Source organism: Antedon bifida, chromosome 4 (genome assembly GCF_963402885.1).
Source record: "Antedon bifida chromosome 4, ecAntBifi1.1, whole genome shotgun sequence".
NCBI lineage: Eukaryota > Metazoa > Echinodermata > Crinoidea > Comatulida > Antedonidae > Antedon > Antedon bifida.
In genome coordinates, this window is record NC_136229.1 from 7,706,634 (window position 1) to 7,727,908 (window position 21,275).

Sequence of the window (21,275 nt, forward strand, 5' to 3'; positions counted from 1 at the left end):
ATGGAAATTTCACCGATTCCTTCTGAAGTATATCCCGTAAAACTCACCGTTGGAAAACATGAGTTCAAGTTTAACTATGCGGATGCATTTGAAAACATTGCCAATTGTTCTTTTGAAATCAATGTCAAAGGTCAGTGTTAATAATTTTTGTTAGGATATTATTGATTTTTTTTCCAAATGTGTTTAATTTAGATTAATATAAAAGAGACACGGATTTGTTATGTTTTCTAAAGTTTATCCCCATATATGCATATCATTTTTTAAAATCATAAACTGTTAATACATAGATTTGCCCCAAGTCTGAAGTTATTTCGATGTTTGTCTGAACCTGAAATCGGGCCTGTTTCGAGCTCAAGTAGTATACGTATGAAACACCATAATTATGTGCCAAAATATTTATCTTCTTACTAATATTAAGTCAAAACTCCGCCCGGGAACCTAGACTATATTAATACAGTAGGCCTACGGTAAAAGATATATAGACGTATTTTAGTGTACGTGTTAAAAGTAGAGAATAATTTCTACATACATTATTACAGTCACTTTTTAAATATATTTGTTGAAGTTTCTGACTGCTGAACAATTGCAAATACCCTCTGCAAATGCCCTTTTTAGAATACGAATAATGCAAACAATAATCTAAGAACTCGCGGTTCTTTAATATTTTACCTACATTCCCATGTATCAAATTGAATGGCTTATTGGATATGTGTTTTTTATTAATATCTGTTATTTTTATCGATAACAGTATATTGTTAACAATATTATTTCAATGTACTCTAAATGATCATGTCAGCAATTAATAATGTAACTAGCAACATATTTCGCTGTAATATTGGTATCCAGCAAGGATCACTACTCTAGTTTTAATATCTTTTCAAGTGAGTCTCTAAATCTTACTAGTTCAAGAAGTAAAATTCAAATTGGTGATATACTGTATAATTTATATATTAATCATTTACTCTATGCCGATGACCTCTTTTTAGGTAGTGATACTGTTTTTAACCTACAATGTCTTATTGATAAATTAGCTTTTTACTGTGACACCCATTCGTATTATTTATATTGGAAATAGAAAATTGTGTATAGACTTAGAACATAGAACTCAAAACAGTATGTTAAACTCTGTCTACACTAGACTACAGTAGTTTGACAAAACAATGATGATATATCACTACCATATTTGGGCATATCACTAACATATTAGGGTACATCACACTCTTTTTGTCAAACTAATTTAATAGTGTACACAGAGCTTTAGTGAATGCAATATTGCAGTAATTCACAGACCTCCATTTTCAAAAAAGTACCTAAACTATTAGTATAAGATGAGAGCTGAACAGTAAGAATTGTTTTGGTCGTGTCTAGCTTATTACGGTAATGCACTGTTATTCCGTTATTGAAAGCCCCAATGGTAAAATGGTTGACAAGCTGATTATTATCAGCGTTCCATAAGTATAACTGTTACATAGTACATTAGGTTAAGTATTTGACTGACACTGTTTTCTAGTTTTACTAGTTTTATGAAAACCATAAGCAAACACGGTTCAAATAATTGTTTTTTCATACAAGAAATACTTTTTTGCTTTAAAAAATGACATAATTTTTCATTTAGATTTGTGCTTGTATTATAATGGATGTATGTGTATTTAAACCGAACAATATTTCTTAGATACCGAAAAGCCTGTTTCGACCTGTCCTTCTGCCAATTTGACTGCAGTCACTGACTTCAATAACTCCAAGGCCACCGTTGACTATTCAGCCGATATTAATGCAACGGACAACTCAGACGAACCATTGGAAATCTCTCCAAATCCAGTAGATGTATTTCCCGCAGTTCTTGCGATTGGAAGTCACATGTTTGCGTTCAATTTTACAGATGCTTATAACAATAGAGCGACCTGTGATTTTACAATATTGGTTGAAGGTTTGTAAAATACAGTTACTTATTACGACAGTCTCTACCATTTGAAATGTGCAGGTATACTGACTACGCACTTTGAAATGTCCATAATGTTGTTAATTGTTTGACAGATACGGAATCCCCTACAGTGGAATGCCCTGCAAATGTTACCATAGAAACGACCACAGTCTCCATATCAGTTGACTACTCCACCGATATAACTGCAAATGACAACTCAAACGACTTTATTGTATCACCAGTTCCTAATGCAATATTCCCATCTAATATTGGAATAGGAGTATATGTATATACGTTTACAGTTACAGACTCATCCAACAATTCAAACAGTTGTTCGTTTACAATAAACGTTGAACGTAAGTTAATTTCAAGTTTTAGATCTACAAAATAATGGAAAACACATACCACTTACTTACTTCTTGGTAATCTTTGGATGTCCTTTTAAATAGGCCTACACAAGACGTCTGATAAAGAGCAGTTGCTTATATCCCAGAATGTATCACAAATAGTGACTTCAACAAAAGTTTGTTCCATTTCATGACCGTAAAATAAATATTGACTGGGGTTCGGTGCAAAACAGTTATTAAAATAAAAGTAGCTTGTCTTCAGTAAGTGTGTTGACAACGGTAATATTACCAAAGATTGTAATTAACCTTGCGTCTCTTTTGATCATCTTTAAAATGTTTCCCCAGCACATGTTTTCAGATTTTTCCTTTTTATTAACCGTAAACTGTAGCTATGTTGTTTGATACAAATACCAACGTATAACCTACTTAATAAGCTTACCATTATTATTATTTTGTTTGCTTCGATGTGGATTCTTCAAACAGAAATGGTAGGATGATTATAGTTTTTTTACAACATACTAATTTTGCTTAATGTTATTTTATTTTATTTCATTCCTTTCTCTTCTAACACGTTGAGGTTACTTAATAAATAGTTTGTGTTTAGGAACACAATAATTAATAACAATTACAACAAATTAATTCCAAAATATGCATGCGTAATCTTCATATAAGGATAAGTTTGTTTGTAAATCCAGAGAAGAGTTAAATTAAATTGCAAATTAATTCTTCCCTGGTAGATCATTAAAAGTTTAGTTAGTTGATTTGTTAGTTAGTATTTACAGCATGCTTAATTATTTTTAGACAATGGACTTATTAGTAACTGGATTCCACGAGTTTGAACAAGATGTTTTATCCGATATATCGAACTTGCAATCAATGGAGCGGAAAGTGTATGTGGAAGAAACATATGGCAAGTTCTTATGTATTTGAGCTTCCAATTGGAGCTTCCTAAAAAGTGTATAGACAAATTAAACCACTGTTTGAAACTAGAGTCATTAGCAGTGATCAAAACTAAATAAATATTCAATCAGGTTCAAAAGTGTCTTGTAGTGTTGTTAGAATAAGACATGATAATATGTTTATGTTTTTTTTGCAGTTGGATTAGTAGTGATAGAGAGCGAGAAATTCGTTAATAGCAGTCTGGAACATGACGATAATCAGCTGGATTTTGATCTGAAGATTCAAGCTGAAAATACAGGTTTGATTAGACTTATCACTTGCTATCTATTTATGTCTATTGGACACTTTGTCCAAATATGGTGATCGTGCCATTCTTACAATTACAATAGTTCAATATGATAGGACTATGAATAGCATAGTAATTTGAATTTAAATTAAAGTAACATAACGACACAATACAACAACCGAAAAAAGGCCAAATGCTTTGATGCTGCTAATCAGACGAAACTCATTTTTCTTTTCTCTATTCAATTTATTTCTATATGTTATTTGTTAATGACACTTCATACATTCATTCTTCTTGTATTTTGGTAATAATTGTTAATCATACGGCTTATAGCACTTCTTGGCCAATTTCTGAAATAGATAAAACATATTCATTCTTCTTTTCTCTATATTTTGTATTATGTTCTTTTTATGACTAAAATATAGATTCGCTATTTTATTTTGGTAATTATTTATTGTAATTTTAATTTATTTTTCTTCAAGGTGATATGCTAATTATAGCATCTTACAGTAACAACACAATGGGCGAGAATGAAGCTGTAAATGAAAGTGTTGATATTTCTAATTTGTAAGCTATTTCTTTATATAAAGTGTTATTAAATATGTGGATTAAAAAAATGATTCATAAATGAGAATAATGTTTACTTTACTCTTTAAAACAAATCCTATATCTTACTTTTCTGCATTTCTTTCCATCAGATCTAATGCAAACATTGCATTTAGATATTTCAACGGAATGGTATTTTCCTGTAGCGTTTACGATTTCAATGACCAAATGCCTTTGGAAGCGAAAATAGAATTCACCGTGACCAAGAAAATTGTAAATACAATAACTTTGAATTTCTTATTTATTTATACTGGGCAACCTCTTCAGTCAAAGACTGCTCTTCAAGAGAGGGCCCAGTTATGATCAGTGGCTGTATGTGTACTAGTACACCGGGGTAACCCTCTACTGTTTTACTGGGTTCTTTAATGAGTAGTTAAATTAATCTTCTTTTAGAGTTCCTCAATGACTAACAAGGATGAATGGGAGATGTTTTGCGTGTTCTACGATGAAACACGAAGGTAAGTTCTGTTATAGTATATTTTCAATATATTCTCGTGTAATTCCGTACACAGTTTTGTGTTGCCTGACGATGTCTTACTGCGTGTTCTACTTCAATTACTTTCCATTTTCTAGAATCGAACACATGAAAATGTTTTATTCTTCAGTGTTTATAATCTTTTCTTTCCTATACATTTTTATCGTGACTCACCAATGCTACCTTCTGGTATTGTCCTTGTACAGTACTTGGAGTGATACCGGTATGATAACCACATCGTATTCTCAGGATAAAGTGTCGTGTTATTCTGAACATCTAACGAGTTTTAGCGTGTTAATGAAAGTTACAACAGACAACGTAAGTTAGCAAAATAATGGAAAATATTTATTGTGCTTCCGTCCAAATCACATTTTAAAACTCAAGAAGTGTGTATCACAAATTCCTAACCACCATACGATTGCATAGATTACATATTTGCAGAAAGTAAACCTTATAACACAATAATATAGCCTACGCTAAGTTTACCTTAAAATGTATCTAATAATCTTATAATGTTGTAGATGTCCAAATTCATAATGTAATGTTATATCCTAATGATAAAATATTTATTCATAAAGGTTTCTGTTGAAAACAGTGAAACTCTAAGTTTAATGTCAACAGTGTGTGTATCACTATCAGTTATCGCTTTGATGACGACGCTCTTCATTTACTTCTCGTTTCCGTAAGTTTAGATTGTATTATATTTATAATGCGTTAGTCAAATTTTAACAACGTAGTATATTCGTAAACGAACTTAATAATTTGACATTTAATTATTAGAGATTTGTGGAAATCTGTGCGCAATTCAATTCATAAGAACTTGGTGATTAATATGATTATAATGCAATCCCTGTTCTTATTTGGAATCGACAAAACAGAAAATGAGGTAAGTTGTTTTTTTATTTTGGTTGCATTTCGTTTATTCGTTTAAATTATACAAAATTATTACTTACGAAGGCCAAAAAATGGGAATTTGTAACATCGGAGTGGGTATGCGCACACCCTAATGTACGTCTACAAGAAGAGATTCTCTGAAAAAGTCTGATGATAATAATATAATAGGCACTTCAGCCCCCGTGAACGGCCCATGCACATTACATGAACCACGACGTAACCAAATAGAGCATTTCAGATGTTTTCTTGTAAGAAACATTCTTTTTAAATAAAATTGTTCATTTAAACTAAACCAACATGTTTCATTTAAATAATGTTTTTCAGATTGTATGTAAATGCATAAGTATTCTTCTTCATTTCACATCACTTAATACATTTACTTGGATGTGCGCAGAAGCAGTATACTTACTGTCTAAGCTTTCTATGTCAAGTAACGCCAACTTCTACCTACTTCGGTATTATTTCATATTTTGTTATGGAGTTTCCTTCGTGATCGTAGCGATTTCTGTTGGAGCATTTGCTTCTAAGTTTAATGTCGATAACCTGTAAGTTTTATTTTTATTACGGTATAGATGTCAGTAATTAGGTAGTAATGTCCAATGCATCACTGAAGTTATTCTATTTCTAGTACGATTTTTAGACTAGCTTAGTGTTATTTCAATTATGTATTTTTGTTATTCTAGATGTTGGCTCAGTCCAGAAACAGGCATGATATGGATGTTTGTAGCACCCGCAGCATGTATTACTTTGGTAAGACCAATTAATGTTAAATGTATGTATGAAGAAATAGCGAGGGAGAAAGATGACTGGAGATAAAATATAATTTGTTGAGATCACACCTTCCTTCGAATAAGTTTTTAAGCCGTTTCGTTTGGTTATGTGCAATAACCAAAAAATCGATACTAATCGCAATTCTTTCGTGGTCAATACAAAAACAAGTTTGCCTATACTCTAATGTTGCTGTTTATGAAATTATTTTTTAATTGCTTATTATGAAATCTAAACCTCAAATTCAAAATCAACTGTACAATAACAATATCGATCTTTTTCAGATTAATACAGCTATTTTGATCTACGTTGTCTTGACAATCTACAAAAGATCTGGTCATATGGTAGGAAAATCAACAGGAGAGAAAACAACATTTAAACAGCTTAGGTTTGACAACATTTTGAAATTACATTGTATCAACTTTATAGAATATTGTTCGTTAGATATACGTTAGAATTTCAATTAATTACAAGTCTTATTAAAATGTACAGGAAAGCAGCCAAAGGAACTGCAATGCTTCTACCTTTAATGGGTACCACGTGGCTCATTGGACCATTCGCTGTCAGTTCTGATACAACATTTATTGATTATATATTCAACGTGTTGAACGGATGCCAAGGCATATTTATATTCGTCATCTACTGTCTACTTGATAACGAGGTATTTTTTATCATTATTGTTGTTAAGGTCTACAGTAAGATTAAAACATACCGTCATACAATAGGCTAAATAGGTGGCACAAGACAAACAAACATAACAACCTAAAGTACGATAATATGCATTGCACCTGTATATCATAATAATAATTGTTATTTTGTGTCGTTTTATAGACAAACGAATGTTTTAAGAAGAGGTTTAAGAAGAACCGAATTACTACGTCAACGGTGACAACACAAATTACTTGATTTCTTGAAAGCGTTCGCTGAATTTTTCAAAGCTAATGCACTGTTCGCAAAAGTCTGTCACCTAGGCTTAATTGGATTGACAATAATATTCACCTACACATATTATTGTAGTTCATAGATTCATTCTGAAATATGTATATTGTAGCCTAGATAAAGTCCCCGATATCTCTATCTAAAGCCAATTTACACAAACGAACGTGAACGGTAAGCGGCGAAAAACGCAAAAATAGAATCTATGTTATTTACGTGACCATTTACACAGAATGCGGAGCGGACGGGCGGTTGAGAGGATTTTGTGAAAACACTGCGCGGTAATTGTGGACTCTGGCCAATCAACGACATGATTGATGTGACGTCAGCTATCAACAACTTTTTTCCGTGAGTCCATCGAGTCTAAGATGACAGTAAACCTAGTAGGCCTAGCCTAGTTTCTGAACTTCTTTATTATTCAGAAATACAAACAACTACGACGTGACTGATAGTGTAAAGAAAAGATACATTTGGGACGTTATTAAGTCCATCCAAAAGCAGGCCTAGGCCTAATGACAGCCAGTCATAACACGTCTAGTCCCGGCCATCGGTGTCTGCAACAAGCACTAGCCTCCGAGGCCTACAAGCACACCTACTTTCTACAACACCGCTCGCGAATTCCGCGCGCTGTGTGAATGGGACAAGCTACGCGGTTCCGCTTACCTTTACCGTTACCGCTCGTCGGTGTAAATTGACCTTGACGTACTTATATTGGCACTCTGCACCGAGAGATATCATATCTCACTCGTTAGAATGTTAGAATTATTATAATGTCAGAAACACATTTGGTAAATCTAATTTTAAATTGTCAAGGTGGTCTATTTACGGTCAATGTATTTATTGAATAAATTTATTATGTTTAATGGCAAAATAATCAGTACAAGTAGAACCATTACAACTAATGTGTCATAGGTTAATGTCAATTTAATCTTATTACTAATTATGAAAATAAAATTTTAAAATAAAATTGAAATGTCAAAAAGATCGACGTTTCGGAACCATCATGGAACCATTCTCAAAAACAAATGAGTAAAATTTACTACGCAAACTACGCAAAATACAAAGCATCAAATGGTGATAAAAAATGGCTAAACAATTAGTTACAAAGACATATTTGGCTTTAATTGATTTTTGTTTGTCAAGAGACTCTTTTTATCCAAAGCATTTCATTAATTAAGCAATCAAATTTGGATTTGCACGTAGACAATACTTTGAGTTAATTGACTGTATCAAAAGGTATCATAGTAGGTTATCTAGGAAATCATGATATAAGTACTATTTTGTCCGCCCGAATCCCGTCAATAGCGCGCTATACAATATTTTCTTGTAACAGGCGATCGTTGATTTCAAGTATACACTTGTTGTGTTGTTGAGCTCCGGAGATCAAAGGGTTTATTTATGGCTGCGACACGATCAGTTTCACGCCCCTTCACAGTACATAGTACAGTACTGTTGGTATTTGTCGCAGCCAGACTTGAGATCATAGGACTGTTACGAGTTCCTATCTAGGAAAGGCAAGCTCAGTGTACTGTTGTTAGATTTCGTTTTAAACATTAAACAAAAATACAGAGAGAATAAAAATGAATACTGTATGGTACATTTTCATTACATACATACATTTTATCTTCTTCTATAATAATAAAACGCAGCACATAACAAAACAAACACATTAGTATAAGATAAGTTCTAAAATGACATCTAATTACAATTTGTTTACAGTGGCTTTGAGTTTGAATTTTTCATTTAGGGGTGAAATCAGTATTACTAAGTAAAATAGTATAACATTAATTGCTATGCAGAGTTTCTCAATAACTAAAACAGGTGAATGGGATACATTGTGTGTATTTTTAGATGAATAAAACTCTTATGTAAGTTAGCAATGTGTTTATTGGCTAAAATAGTCGGTTACAAGACGTGAGATAGTTGCATGTTTAAACTTCCGAGAAATATATAGGTTTTAGTTGTCTGATAAAACAATGGGTCGCTTCGGGAATAACATGCCCAGTGTTTAGTTTAAATATAAACCTTTGCAATAAAATTGATAATAACCCTACTTAATTTTACTAATCGGTCAAGCAAAAAAAAGCTGTTTTTGTGTCCTATATGACTATGTCTAAGTTTCTAAGTCTAAAAACAATCAATGTTTACAGGAAATACTATGTTAATTACAAATAGGCCTAATTACCTGGTTAACAAACTTGAACATCACTAAAATTCAATTTTCAACTTCTAACTACAAGGAAAAACTTAAAAACATTCTTTTGAAATATCATATAATATTAAACTTCTTGTCTGGGGAATAAACTGAATAGTTTCAGCTTGGTTCCCACCAGGACGCAATGAAGTATTTTACATGTAACGCACAAAAATTGACTTCTTTGATGATTCGCCTCTTGTGGTTGATTACAATAACTTGTGTTGTGGAAACCAGCCTTTATAAATATTTATGTATATTACAGTAGCTTCATTAATTAATGTTGAAGGTAATTATAAGATTAAACTGTTTACGCAACGTCTATAGGGTGACATGTGTTTTTTTATGAATGGAATATATTGTTCAAGTACTGTAAAGCAATGTAGCGTTTTTACATATTAATTATATTTTATGTTTTCTTATTGGGAAATATGATGCCCTCCTTCCAGACTTAGCAAACTCATTATTCAACGATGTGGTTTTTTATGCACCAAAAACAACGCAATTATAAATGTTTTTTTATTGTGTAAACCAACAAATATCATGCAGCCAACATTGAATGGTTGATTTCACTGTTGTATACTAGCAAGTCATCCACATTGATCAGTAAAAGTGTCACCTTTCCACTAGGCGATTTTGTTCGCGCGAATCAAAAGCGCCAGCTTATACGCATGCGTGTTCATGTTTCCATCTTCTAATTCCCTCTCTACGTATAATATGACGCTTTCGATTCGCTTGAACAAATTTGCCCTAGTGGAAAATCGGCTTTAATGTTTCTTAGAATAAAAGAAGATTGTAGTCCAAGATGATGTTACGAACCTCCATACATATCTCTTACTTAGGTACAGCTCGAAGCAATGTTTCTGGATCAGTTGGAAGGTTTGGATACTTATTGGTACAGGTTTTAATAATTTGTAATAAATCACCAAGTGCTGGAATTGGCACACTAAACTCCACAGCCCAGGCGGCTAAATCAGCTTGAAATGTTCGTGGTTCACCATGCAAGTTACAGGTATTACCTGAAAAATCATCTAAATCATTATGATCAGAACATTCATCAACATCAGTTTGGAAATTATCAGTGCTAGCCATTACCGTACATGTACCGGCTGTACCTATTGCTTTATTTTTATTACCTGCATCAACTGGCTTGTGACTTGTTTGGTCAATTGTTGGTTTCTCTGCAGTACTATTTTCCTGTACTTCACATCTAGAAAGGTGCATATTTGTCTGCTGTTCATCATCTTTCTTATCTAAATAATTTCGAACCTGCTGTGCATTGATTTTTCCACTCTTTGTCCTCCGGGGCATTTTGTTTGTTTGAAGAAAAACTAAATAAAAAGAAGAAAAAGGGTAAATTTACCTTACAAAATAATCAACCCATTTTAAGAAGGTTTACGTATTGTAATATTTCTCCTCATTTAAAAGAGATTTTAAAATTTGTTTTGTATTATTATGTTGCCATAATAGTTTGTTTGTTCAGATAGTAAATTTTAACTGCAAATTTATTAATAAATATGAATAAATATGTCGTTACGGACGGGACATTTCTAACGTCGCGGACGGGACACTTTTGTCCAGGTTAAAAAAATGTATAATCTTGCTATTAAAAAAATTTAAAAATAAGTATTTTACATCAATGTAATCTTTTATTTACAAATCAAAATTTAATTCAACCTTTGAAACACTGTTTAAAAGTTTATGTCAAGTGAAGATATTAAAATTCATAAATATGAAATAATATTTATAAAATTAATTCGAGAGTTAAAAAGCGAAGCAATATTGTTAAATGTTATCAAAATATTTATTTACACTAACTTAAAAGTTATGCTTCGCATAATTACACAAGACTTCAAGCTATTAACACATTTAAGGAGAATCTTTAACAAGGCCAACAGCCATAAGTCGCGTGCTAAAATGCATAGTGATACCAGACCGACCGACCGACCTACCGACCGACCGACCGACATAGTGAACTATAGAGTCGCGTCCACGCGACTAAAAATTGACGTTGGCGTTTGACGTCTGAATTTGTTGGTGGATCCAAATTGCATCTGAAATTTTTTTTCTATCCTTGCTTGGATTTAGTATTACTGTAGGCCTATTTCTATGAAAATTCAATTTTAATTATTTAGTATCTGATTTATAAACCTTTATAAATGTTATTGGTTTCAAATTCATAAAGAATGAAATCTACAAAGCGATGACCACACCCAATACTCTCATTCATGCTGGTCATGTTGTTTTGAATTTGGGTATTGTTCTTTTGTGGAATGTTATTTTAAATACAGACCACAATGTTTTGTGATTAATAAACAACAGTCAACACCTTTGTACAGTACTAACCAGCCTACAGTACAAAAACACTTTTTAATTCTTAAAATAATGCCATCCCATCCATAACAAAAATATCCCATCCGTAACATTCAATAAATTTTGAAAAAAAAAAACTTTAAATCTATTGAAATTTAATATCCTTTGGAGTTGTAAATTAAGAATTGAATAACAATTTGGTAGCCATTACTCCAATAAACACAAGTGAGGAAAAACTCCCAATCGAAATGTCTCAGAAGTAACTGTAATATATTCATCTATATATAAATTATGGTTAATTCTGACATAGACGAGCACAATGGAAAACTTCGGTACTAATCTCCGCCTTGGATACCTACCTTATCTATCTCAGATGTACCGCGAAACGTAGATTTTATAACATTAGTTTTGTGTCAATCACCTTGCAAGGTCCTCCATGGTTGGTTTCAACCAGAGGGAGTTATAAAACAACTCCCTATTTCAACTAAGTTGGCCGTTGGTGATTGGTGGCGATAGCCATTTTGATTTTTTGTTTTTTTCGGACCGCGCGTGTGAAGGTATAGTAGGCCTACTGTAGTACATAAAGATCAAATTAAATATATTCATAAAACATAGGAGTATTATTATTATATTATAATTATATAAAATTACATCGAGAGAATTAATGATAAGAGCTTTTGTTTGAAATCGAATGAAAACCCGATAGCCGAGTTGTGTCCCGTCAGGACCCTGGATATTTCTGCCCATATTGCAAGCCGTCTAAAACGTCTTCCTTTTTAGGCCAAAACGGCTCACTGTGTCGCGGAATAATGTATTAATTATACCGATTAGGATGGTATTTATTTGAATAAACGCCCGGAACACCTCCCCAATAAAACATCAATTAAAATAATTATCGCCACCCCCCCCCCCCCCCCTCTCCCCCCATATCCAAATACCATCTTATTAACGCCTATCAACATTTATACACATAATATTGTATTATATTTATAACACAATTATACTATTTTTGCGTAGATTTCATCGGACTGTTATCTACAATTTACCAAGCATTTGTTATTCTTTTTTACCACTTTTCATATCTACAATAAACACTATACGTAAAACGCTATTAATCATCTAAGACACTGTGAGTGAGTAGATTTAGTTTTACCAATATTAAAAGCATTTCAATAATGGTAACCGATCGAAATCGTCCAGGCCAGAATGTCCTTCTAAAACTTTTTACCCGAGTCATTATCATTCCGAGAACCATCGTCTACACTTCCTAGAGGGGGAGTGAGCTCACCCTCTAGTATTTTAACGACTGGATTAGAGACGAATAAAGTTCTACAAGATGGCTGAACATCAGCACATGGTCTGATTTCTTAATGAAATACTTAGTGTTATCATTCATTCACAGAGCACAATATATAACAGTAATTATACATTTTGAAATGCAAGTATGAAATTAATAAACCATTTTTTAAATAAAATACTTGATTATGAACAATTGGAGCTTACTGTGAAATAATAAAAAAAATATCTGTCCCGTTCCTACAAAAAATTTCATCAATATATTTTTGAAATATGATAATATTTTCACCAACAGTTTCAAAATATTTGTTTATAATGTACTGTATATAGTTTTTAAAAGGAGAAAACAAAATATTAAATTGTGGTATCAATACTTTTAACTGAAATGTAAAAAACACCATACTACTACTATTAAAATGTCGCAGATGGGACAATTATGAATTTTGTATATATGAAATTTAATTAGCAAAATAAGTGTTATAAAATGCTTGACTATGTACAATAGGGTCATAGAGTAACTATATCTGGCAAAAAATGTTAATAAACAACAACATTTTAGTTAAATACTTGATTATGTATTATTGACACATAAAGTAACTATATCTGTTGATAAAACAGTAATAAGATGCATAGTTTATGAAATAAATAGGATTAAAAATGCCCCGTCCGTAACGTCAAATATGTTTTTTTCATATCTAATATTCAACTTAAAAAATAAATATCAGAAAAAAAATGTTATTTAATAAACTTCAACGTGTCTACTTTGAGAAATGGCCAAGAGTTACATCAAAATCAGTAAATTAAATTGTTCAACCCACGGACCAAATACTGTGGAATGCCCCTCAACTAAATTTTGTACAAGATATTAAAAAAATAACATTAACAAAAGTAGGGCCTAATACTTTTAAAACAGTGGCACACTTCTTGAATGAAGGTGCGTCCAGAGTATAAAAATAATAGAAAATATAAAAATAAATATAAATAAAAAGAAACCGGTATTAATTTAAAATTCTAAAGGTGCCTAAATCGCGGATCGCTTCCACCGGTGTCTTCTGGAAATACAGACAGAGGTTATTATTAAAAACACCATTAAAAACAATATAGTATTTTTAAATACACTCACCTTAAATAGAGAGTCAACATTCTTATAAATATACTAAAACTAAATAGTTCATAGTTCATTTTATTTGTCCATACGGAAATTCATGTGACATACAATATTGCTCAAAGTTAAAAGGTTAATACAATAAAATTACATAGCAACAAAATTCAACGACTCAACTACGGTTATTATTATTAAAATATCTAATTGAGTATGGAATAAAAGAATTAAGGAAGCGTTTTGTTCTACAACGTGTAGCCCTCAAACGCCTTCCAGATCTCAACCATTTAAAATCACTATAGAGCGGATTACTCTCATCTTTCATTATGGCAATGACCTTATCATAAATTTTGACGTTACAAACATCATCAAATATAATGATCTGTTTAGTTATTCTGCACGCCTTATTTACTAAACATTGAACATTCTTTAGGTCTGATTTTCTAAAACTACTGAACCATATCAGACAACCATAAACTAAGACACTTTCCATTACTGACTTATAAAATAGACCTAATATTGTGTTGTCAACATTAAACGAGTTTAATTTTCTTAAAAAGTACAATCTAGAGTTACCCTTAGACATGATCTTTTTACAATGTTCACCCCAATTAAGCTTGTTGTCAATTACCATTCCAAGATATTTATATTTGGACACAATATCAATATCAACTTCATTGATTTTAACCTGAACATAATCCGGTTGATTAGAACGATTTCGGAAGTCAAAAATCATTTCTTTAGTTTTACTTTCGTTAATAACTAAACGATTATCTACACACCATGTAATAAATGAATTCACTGAGTTTCTATACAATGTCTCTTCATTCTTATCAATTAAACCTAATAAGACGGTATCGTCGGCGTACTTTAAAAAATAATTGTTCGGATGAATAGATTTACAATCATTCGTATACAAAACATATAATAACGGCAAGAGAACACAACCTTGTGGGGATCCGACATTAGTTATCTGTTTATCCGAAAGAGTCCCCGATACTGACACATGTTGTACTCTATTACTTAAAAAGCTACTAATCCATGTTATAAGATAAGGATTTACGTTCATATCACTAAGTCTCCTAATTAGAATGCTAGGTTGCAATGTATTGAATGCAGAGGAAAAATCTACAAAAGTTGCTCTAACATAACATTTCAAATTATCAACATGACTCTGAATCAAATGGACAAGTGTAATCAGCGTTAACATAATTATACAGAAACGTATATGAATTTGTGACCATCACGTCCGATGGCAATTAAGAGGCAACACAAAAGAAATCATAGCCAAATTATCTAAGAAATGGTTTACCTCTATTGGTCCATCCTTGTTACCAGGCAAAATAGAGAGGGGTAAACAAACCGATTGGTAAATTTTCTAATTAGGACCTCCCAATTAATTAATTAATTAAACACATGGAAAGATTAAAACAGAACAAAGAAAGTTCTTAAAAGGATCAATTAACAAGATAATTAAAATACAGGATGTTCCGAGAAATCAGTAAAAGTAATGCTAACAAGATAAACAATCTTAGCCACCAACTGCACCCAGCTGCAAGATGTTAAACATTTCCTGTTTATTTGTAGTAAGTTACATTGTATTAGAATTGAAGAATTTCAAACACTTCAACGTAATATTATTACAATGAATTGTATAGATACTTGGGTTAATTTTATTTCTGGTGACCTATTCAATGTCATAGGAAGCACGTTATTTCATAAAAATAACTCTCATGAGATTTATGCTGTGTTTGACAGTTATTGTAAAATTTAAACAAGCCGTGCTTGGAAATTAAGAAATGAATTGTATCACAACTTTGAACTGTTTTATTTTAAAAATGTATGTTTTCTTTTCCATTGCTGTTGCAAAATTATTTGTTGTATTAGTGTAGTTTTTGTTTTAAAATAAGTTTTGTAATAGAGTTGAGTCAAATTTGTATGTTTTTAGTTCATGATCAAATAGGAAAAATGTTTTAGTTTTTATTTTCCATTGTTTTTGTATTAAATTTTGTAATTTGTATGGGCGCACCATCTACCCATGTGTGCCACTGTTAAAAAAGTGTTGTTCCAAATAAATATTTATTATTATTATTAGCAAACATGACAGGGTTACAAACATTTTCTATAAACATCACCTATAATCGTCCCCAGCCAGCAGCAGTCCGCTGTACATGTTTGACAACAGTAGATGACTTGCGCCTACTAAGTGGTAATTCAGGGACAATTTAGTGATTAAACATTAACAAACATTCTACAATTACAGTATAATGAAAGTTGTAATAACCAGTATAATGAATCAATTACCGTAAACAATATTAAAATACAGTACTTCTTTATGGATCTCTCTAGTCTATCTTCAACCTAATATAATACAGTACGGTACCTCCTTGACCAATCAGTCTATAGCCCACTGGTATCACTAAATTTGCCAATCCCTCGTAAAATGAGGCTGTTATTGGGAATCGGCCTTGAATCGTCCATTATAAAATGGGTACAATGTTTTCAACAACTCCCACTGTGAATGCTCGCCAAGACAATCGGGTATTTTCTCTTGTAGGTAGAAGGAATATACAGTATGACAAAAATATGATAAAGTAGGCTACTAAAAAGGAAAGTTAAATAGAATATAAAGAACTCACAGATTTATTTTCAGTGAAAAAAAATAATATCATATACTGCAGCAGTAGTTTGATTGGTAAGCTGAACCACCAGAGTTGAAATACAACATGACCTTCTTGCTAGTCTAGTATGTCTTAACATTAAACTAGTACTGATAGGCCTAGGCCTGGTACTTTAAAATGGTTATTGTATGGATATCCGATAAATACTACTAAATAATAACTTTACTTACCTGATACACTTCAGAAGCTGATAAACAATACTCTATAGAAATGTTATAAAACACTGTTTAAAAATACAAGTTGCTGATTTTAAAAAAGGCCAACTGTTATAAATACAAACTCCACCTTCCCAAACAGTCAGTGTTAATTGCTTAAACAACCAATGACATTGGTTTCTACAAGAGGTCATCCTATTGGAATGTGAATTATCAACTGTTTAATGCTCATCTAGGGAATGTTGAGTTGACCTGATAATAAAATAAATTCAACTAGATTTAATTCGTCACTATGACGAATTATAGGTTATATGCATTGATTAAAATAAAGATAATTGATTTGTAAAAGATATATTGATTGATTGATTTTCTCAGAATCTTTAATTATTTATAATATATGCTAGGATCTTACTAACGCAAATACAATAGCCGGTATCGCAATCCGATCAAAGATCCCTCTGCGTATAATGTCATAAACCACATTTGTTACATAATAATAAAGACATAAGTTTTTTAATCTGTTATAATACTGCACGTTTTAAATTGTTTGCAATATTGTTGTTTTAATCTACCAAGCAAAGTGAATTTCCATTTTTATGGACAAATAAAATTTCTTGAATCTTGAATCTTGACATAAGTTTCTTTTTATCTAGATTTCATTATAAATCATGTGTATAATCTATACACTAAGAAATAAAATTGAACAAACAATACAAATAATAAAAAAAAATCTTATTTCGTTTCGTTACCCAAAGTGAGGCTCGATCTCGGTACCTTGAATGCTATAGACACGAGCACAGACCACCGAGCCATACGCAACTTACTAAAACATGTAGAATGATTCCTCCGTGTATTTACTATTCAGTAGCCACTTTGGTGCAGATAGATTATTACATACCGCAATGAATTATAATTTATTACTATGATGACATCTTTAAAAATTTAAAAAAATGATGCACTGTCAAACTATATACTTTTAACTTTAATATATGAAATTCTTCAGAAAGAAAGTTAATGTTAAGTTTGTTATTTCGGCCTAAGAAAATGTCAAAATTTGTTTGATTGTCGAAATTAATTTTTTTTAATTCAATATGCAATTAATGATGACTTAATCAACTTTTGTTCTCTTAATTTGATAATAAATCATACATATGATACATACACTTCAAGAAAATGAAATAAAAAATAGGTGTTCCCCAGCATTCTGACGATATATATTAATTTTAAAATTTAGCATATTTTCACTATTTTGTTAACTTATACGTGCGTAGCCTGTCACTTTTGACGTGCTTGTATAACGCAATTTCGAGTTGAAAAGTGAATCAAATATGATGATATTATTAAAGAAAGATTGTAAAACAGAAATCGGGCAAAAAGAGTGCGCATTAACGTTTAACGCGCAGTGCGCGTGCAAAATTCTGCGCACTCGTGGCGTGCGCATGCGTTATATGCGCTACGCACGTAATTATATTGCCATATGATGAAATATGACCTGAAATTTATGAGTACCAAATTTTGTTTAAAAGTGATTCATGCTTGTGAAGATATGATTACAAACGTGATTTCATTAAATCGCGCGTAGACCGCGTAATTTATGATTGCGCACCGTGAAAACATGACCACATCGATTCCTGGCCATAAGGAATATACTCTGAAAAATTGACTTAGCTAGATGAAACTGATGCCAAGATAATTCACGGACAAAATAGTGCTAAGGAAAGAATAAATAAATAAATAAATAAATAAATAAATAAATAAATAAATAAAGATCCTGACAGAATCAAGAGGTTATATGCATATCATGCATATAACCTAAATAGCAGCCAAATGTGTCCCAGATGTATCCAGCTTCATGGCATGTAGAATTGTACTGTTAAATTTAATCTTAACCAGATAGTTTATATTGTATAGTGTAGTACTTAATTGTGCAAAATTGATAGCTCTCTCGAACGAATGTATATGTTCTTATTTCCTATAGACTTAGTGGGAAAGTTGATGTACTTTTGGACACAAACCATGCTTTATAGTATGGTACAAATATTCAGCCACTGATTTGTATTATCACTTTTGAAATTCACGTCATTTGTGTCAATCAAAGTTGACGTAGCGATTTTAGAAATAATCAAATAAATATATTTATAAATAGAAAACAGTATTCAAACTGGTCAAAGCTGAAATAAATATATAAATGCATTCATATAAATAATAAGAATTAATTAAAATGGTTGTTACACCCAATATGCACTAATAGCTAGAGGGCGTTAGGTTCAGTAATCGAAGGTCACAGCAGCATGAGGTCAGCACCCTACAAGACAATAATAATACACGATGTACAGTATTAGATGTCGAACCACAATGCTTTTATTCAGCTATCTTACTACTACAGTAGATATGGTAGAAACCTCATACCATAGATTACTAACACTAGCAGAATTTACATTATTCTCTTTCTTTTTCTTAATACCCAAAAACAACATGTTAACAAACACATTCTTGATTAAAAATATCTTTCCCTCATAGAACAATACCGTATAATTATTCCATACGTCATCAATAGTACTGTAATACCCATGTCTATGCCTAACACTATGCATTATAATCTAGGCCTGACAGCAAAATAAACAACAAGTGCGCCCTCTACAAATTACAGTAACGGAACTCATCTTACACATGTGAGTCGAATCAATGAACAGTAAATACACTATAGAATAGGCTTATCTCAGTACCGTATACATTATAACTTGTCCTAGTATAGTGCCAATAATTATAACAACACATAAAGTAATCGCTCGTATTTGTTACCCTGCTGGTAATTTACCCGATGTTCCTCTCCAGACATAATTTATCATTACCTATGTTGTCACATTTTATAATCATTTACGGCAACATACCGGTTGATTTATCCCTTAAAATACTGTTTTTATAGATTCATGCTTCATCGTTCGTTCCTACATAATTTCTAAATAAGTAGACTCATCTCCGTTCTACTTCCTGACAATTTACTTTATGAAATAACCCAGTTATCTTTACATACCTACAAGACAATAATAATACACGATGTACAGCATTTGTCGAACCACAATGGCCGCATCACTCGTGTTATGTCTTCCGTCTTCTCATAGTTTGGACGGTACCAATCGCTACGAGGGGTATTCCTTAAAAGTACAATTTTTTAGGGGGCGCTATTTATATATCTTTATTTCAGACTATAACGTGGTTAAAATAAAAAAATAAATAAAAATGATATACCACTTTACATTAATAAATACAAAATGGCCGTTCAATAGTAATATAAAAATTACTATAAATTTGAGTGAAATATTCTACCATAATAATATGAAAATATGTATAACCCTAACCCTATTTTAGTATTTTGATAACATAAATCTAAATTCTTTAATGGAATTTTGACTTATTTCATGGAATTTTCAAAGCCGCTGTAGTGTAGTTACCATGACAAAAATTATAACAACTCCGCCACAACTAACTTATTTATCAATTTAAGTAAAAAAGGTGTGTTGGTCTATATGTGACCCAGAAATGTGGAATCATTCAAATTATCCCTAAAATTGGATATTACATTCCTGTGCTAAATTAACTTTAACTAAAAGAACGCACATAATTAATACTAATTAGACATTTATTTAGTATGTTGAGTACACCCACGAAATTCACATCACATGTACTACTTATGTCTCTTGGTCAAAGGTCAAAATAATATTTAAACAAAATCAAATTAAATTAGCATATATAATAATTTAGTGATTTACATTTAAACAAAAATTCTAAAATGTTCTCAAAATGATTTGAGAAAATGCTTGCTATTAGATTTCACCGGTGAGTGTGTCTCCTAGACTATATTATTAAATTATTGTTGTAACAGAAGCACTAATTTGAATTTTGTAAAATTTAAATGGTGTATTAATTGTGTTATCAGTTCTTCTGTTGCAATCATATTCTTACTAATTTAATTAATAGAATGATATGAGCTGATATGGCGTGGATATTGTAACTTTAGAAGAAGATCTCTCATAAATGATATTAATGAGAATAATAATAGTGTAATTGTCAGTTACGTTTTATTAAGTATAATTATATTTCCATTGAATAGCAGTGTTATATTGTCATCATCTGATATTTCTAAAATAGTATAGTTGTGAAAATGAGACCCAGAGGACGTATATTACTGTTAATGTTGGTTCTTACACATTACGTCATATGTGATGGTGAGTTTTAGAATAATGGTTATTTATTAAATGTATGTTGCCCAACATGTCTCCTAACGAGGAATGGTTAACTTCTACTACTCAGTATTAAATAATACATATTTTGTCACTAGACTTGCAACAAGGCTGTAATTATTCAAATAGTCCTCATTTCGATTTTTGTCTGGAAATTGTT

General features: G+C 31.6%; 2 protein-coding genes across 4 annotated transcripts; one reads left to right on the forward strand and one right to left on the reverse strand.

Moving 5' to 3' along the window:
• LOC144839145 (adhesion G-protein coupled receptor D1-like) lies at nt 1-7,103 on the forward strand. Its single transcript, XM_078694458.1, has 15 exons — nt 1-130; nt 1,673-1,927; nt 2,035-2,277; nt 3,365-3,466; nt 3,937-4,021; nt 4,153-4,273; nt 4,454-4,518; nt 4,742-4,853; nt 5,114-5,217; nt 5,316-5,421; nt 5,754-5,974; nt 6,113-6,179; nt 6,482-6,585; nt 6,690-6,858; nt 7,029-7,103. The coding sequence occupies exons 1-15, from the start codon at nt 1-3 to the stop codon at nt 7,101-7,103; spliced, it is 1,959 nt and encodes a 652-aa protein (XP_078550584.1).
• Nucleotides 7,104-8,671: 1,568 nt separating this feature from the next.
• On the reverse strand, nt 8,672-19,981 carry LOC144840136 (uncharacterized). 3 transcript variants are annotated; one of them, XM_078695821.1, is made up of 3 exons: nt 19,909-19,981; nt 10,464-10,658; nt 8,672-10,346 (listed from the first exon to the last, which is right to left on the reverse strand). In XM_078695821.1, exons 1-3 carry the CDS (start codon nt 19,940-19,942, stop codon nt 10,162-10,164), a joined length of 414 nt encoding a protein of 137 aa, XP_078551947.1. In that variant the 5' UTR covers nt 19,943-19,981; the 3' UTR covers nt 8,672-10,161. The 3 variants fall into 3 exon arrangements, with proteins under 3 accessions (XP_078551947.1, XP_078551945.1, XP_078551948.1); XM_078695819.1 differs by having other exon boundaries at nt 8,672-10,358; XM_078695822.1 differs by lacking the exon at nt 19,909-19,981 and adding an exon at nt 16,890-16,932 and having other exon boundaries at nt 8,672-10,358.
• Between the last annotated feature and the right edge of the window lie 1,294 nt (nt 19,982-21,275).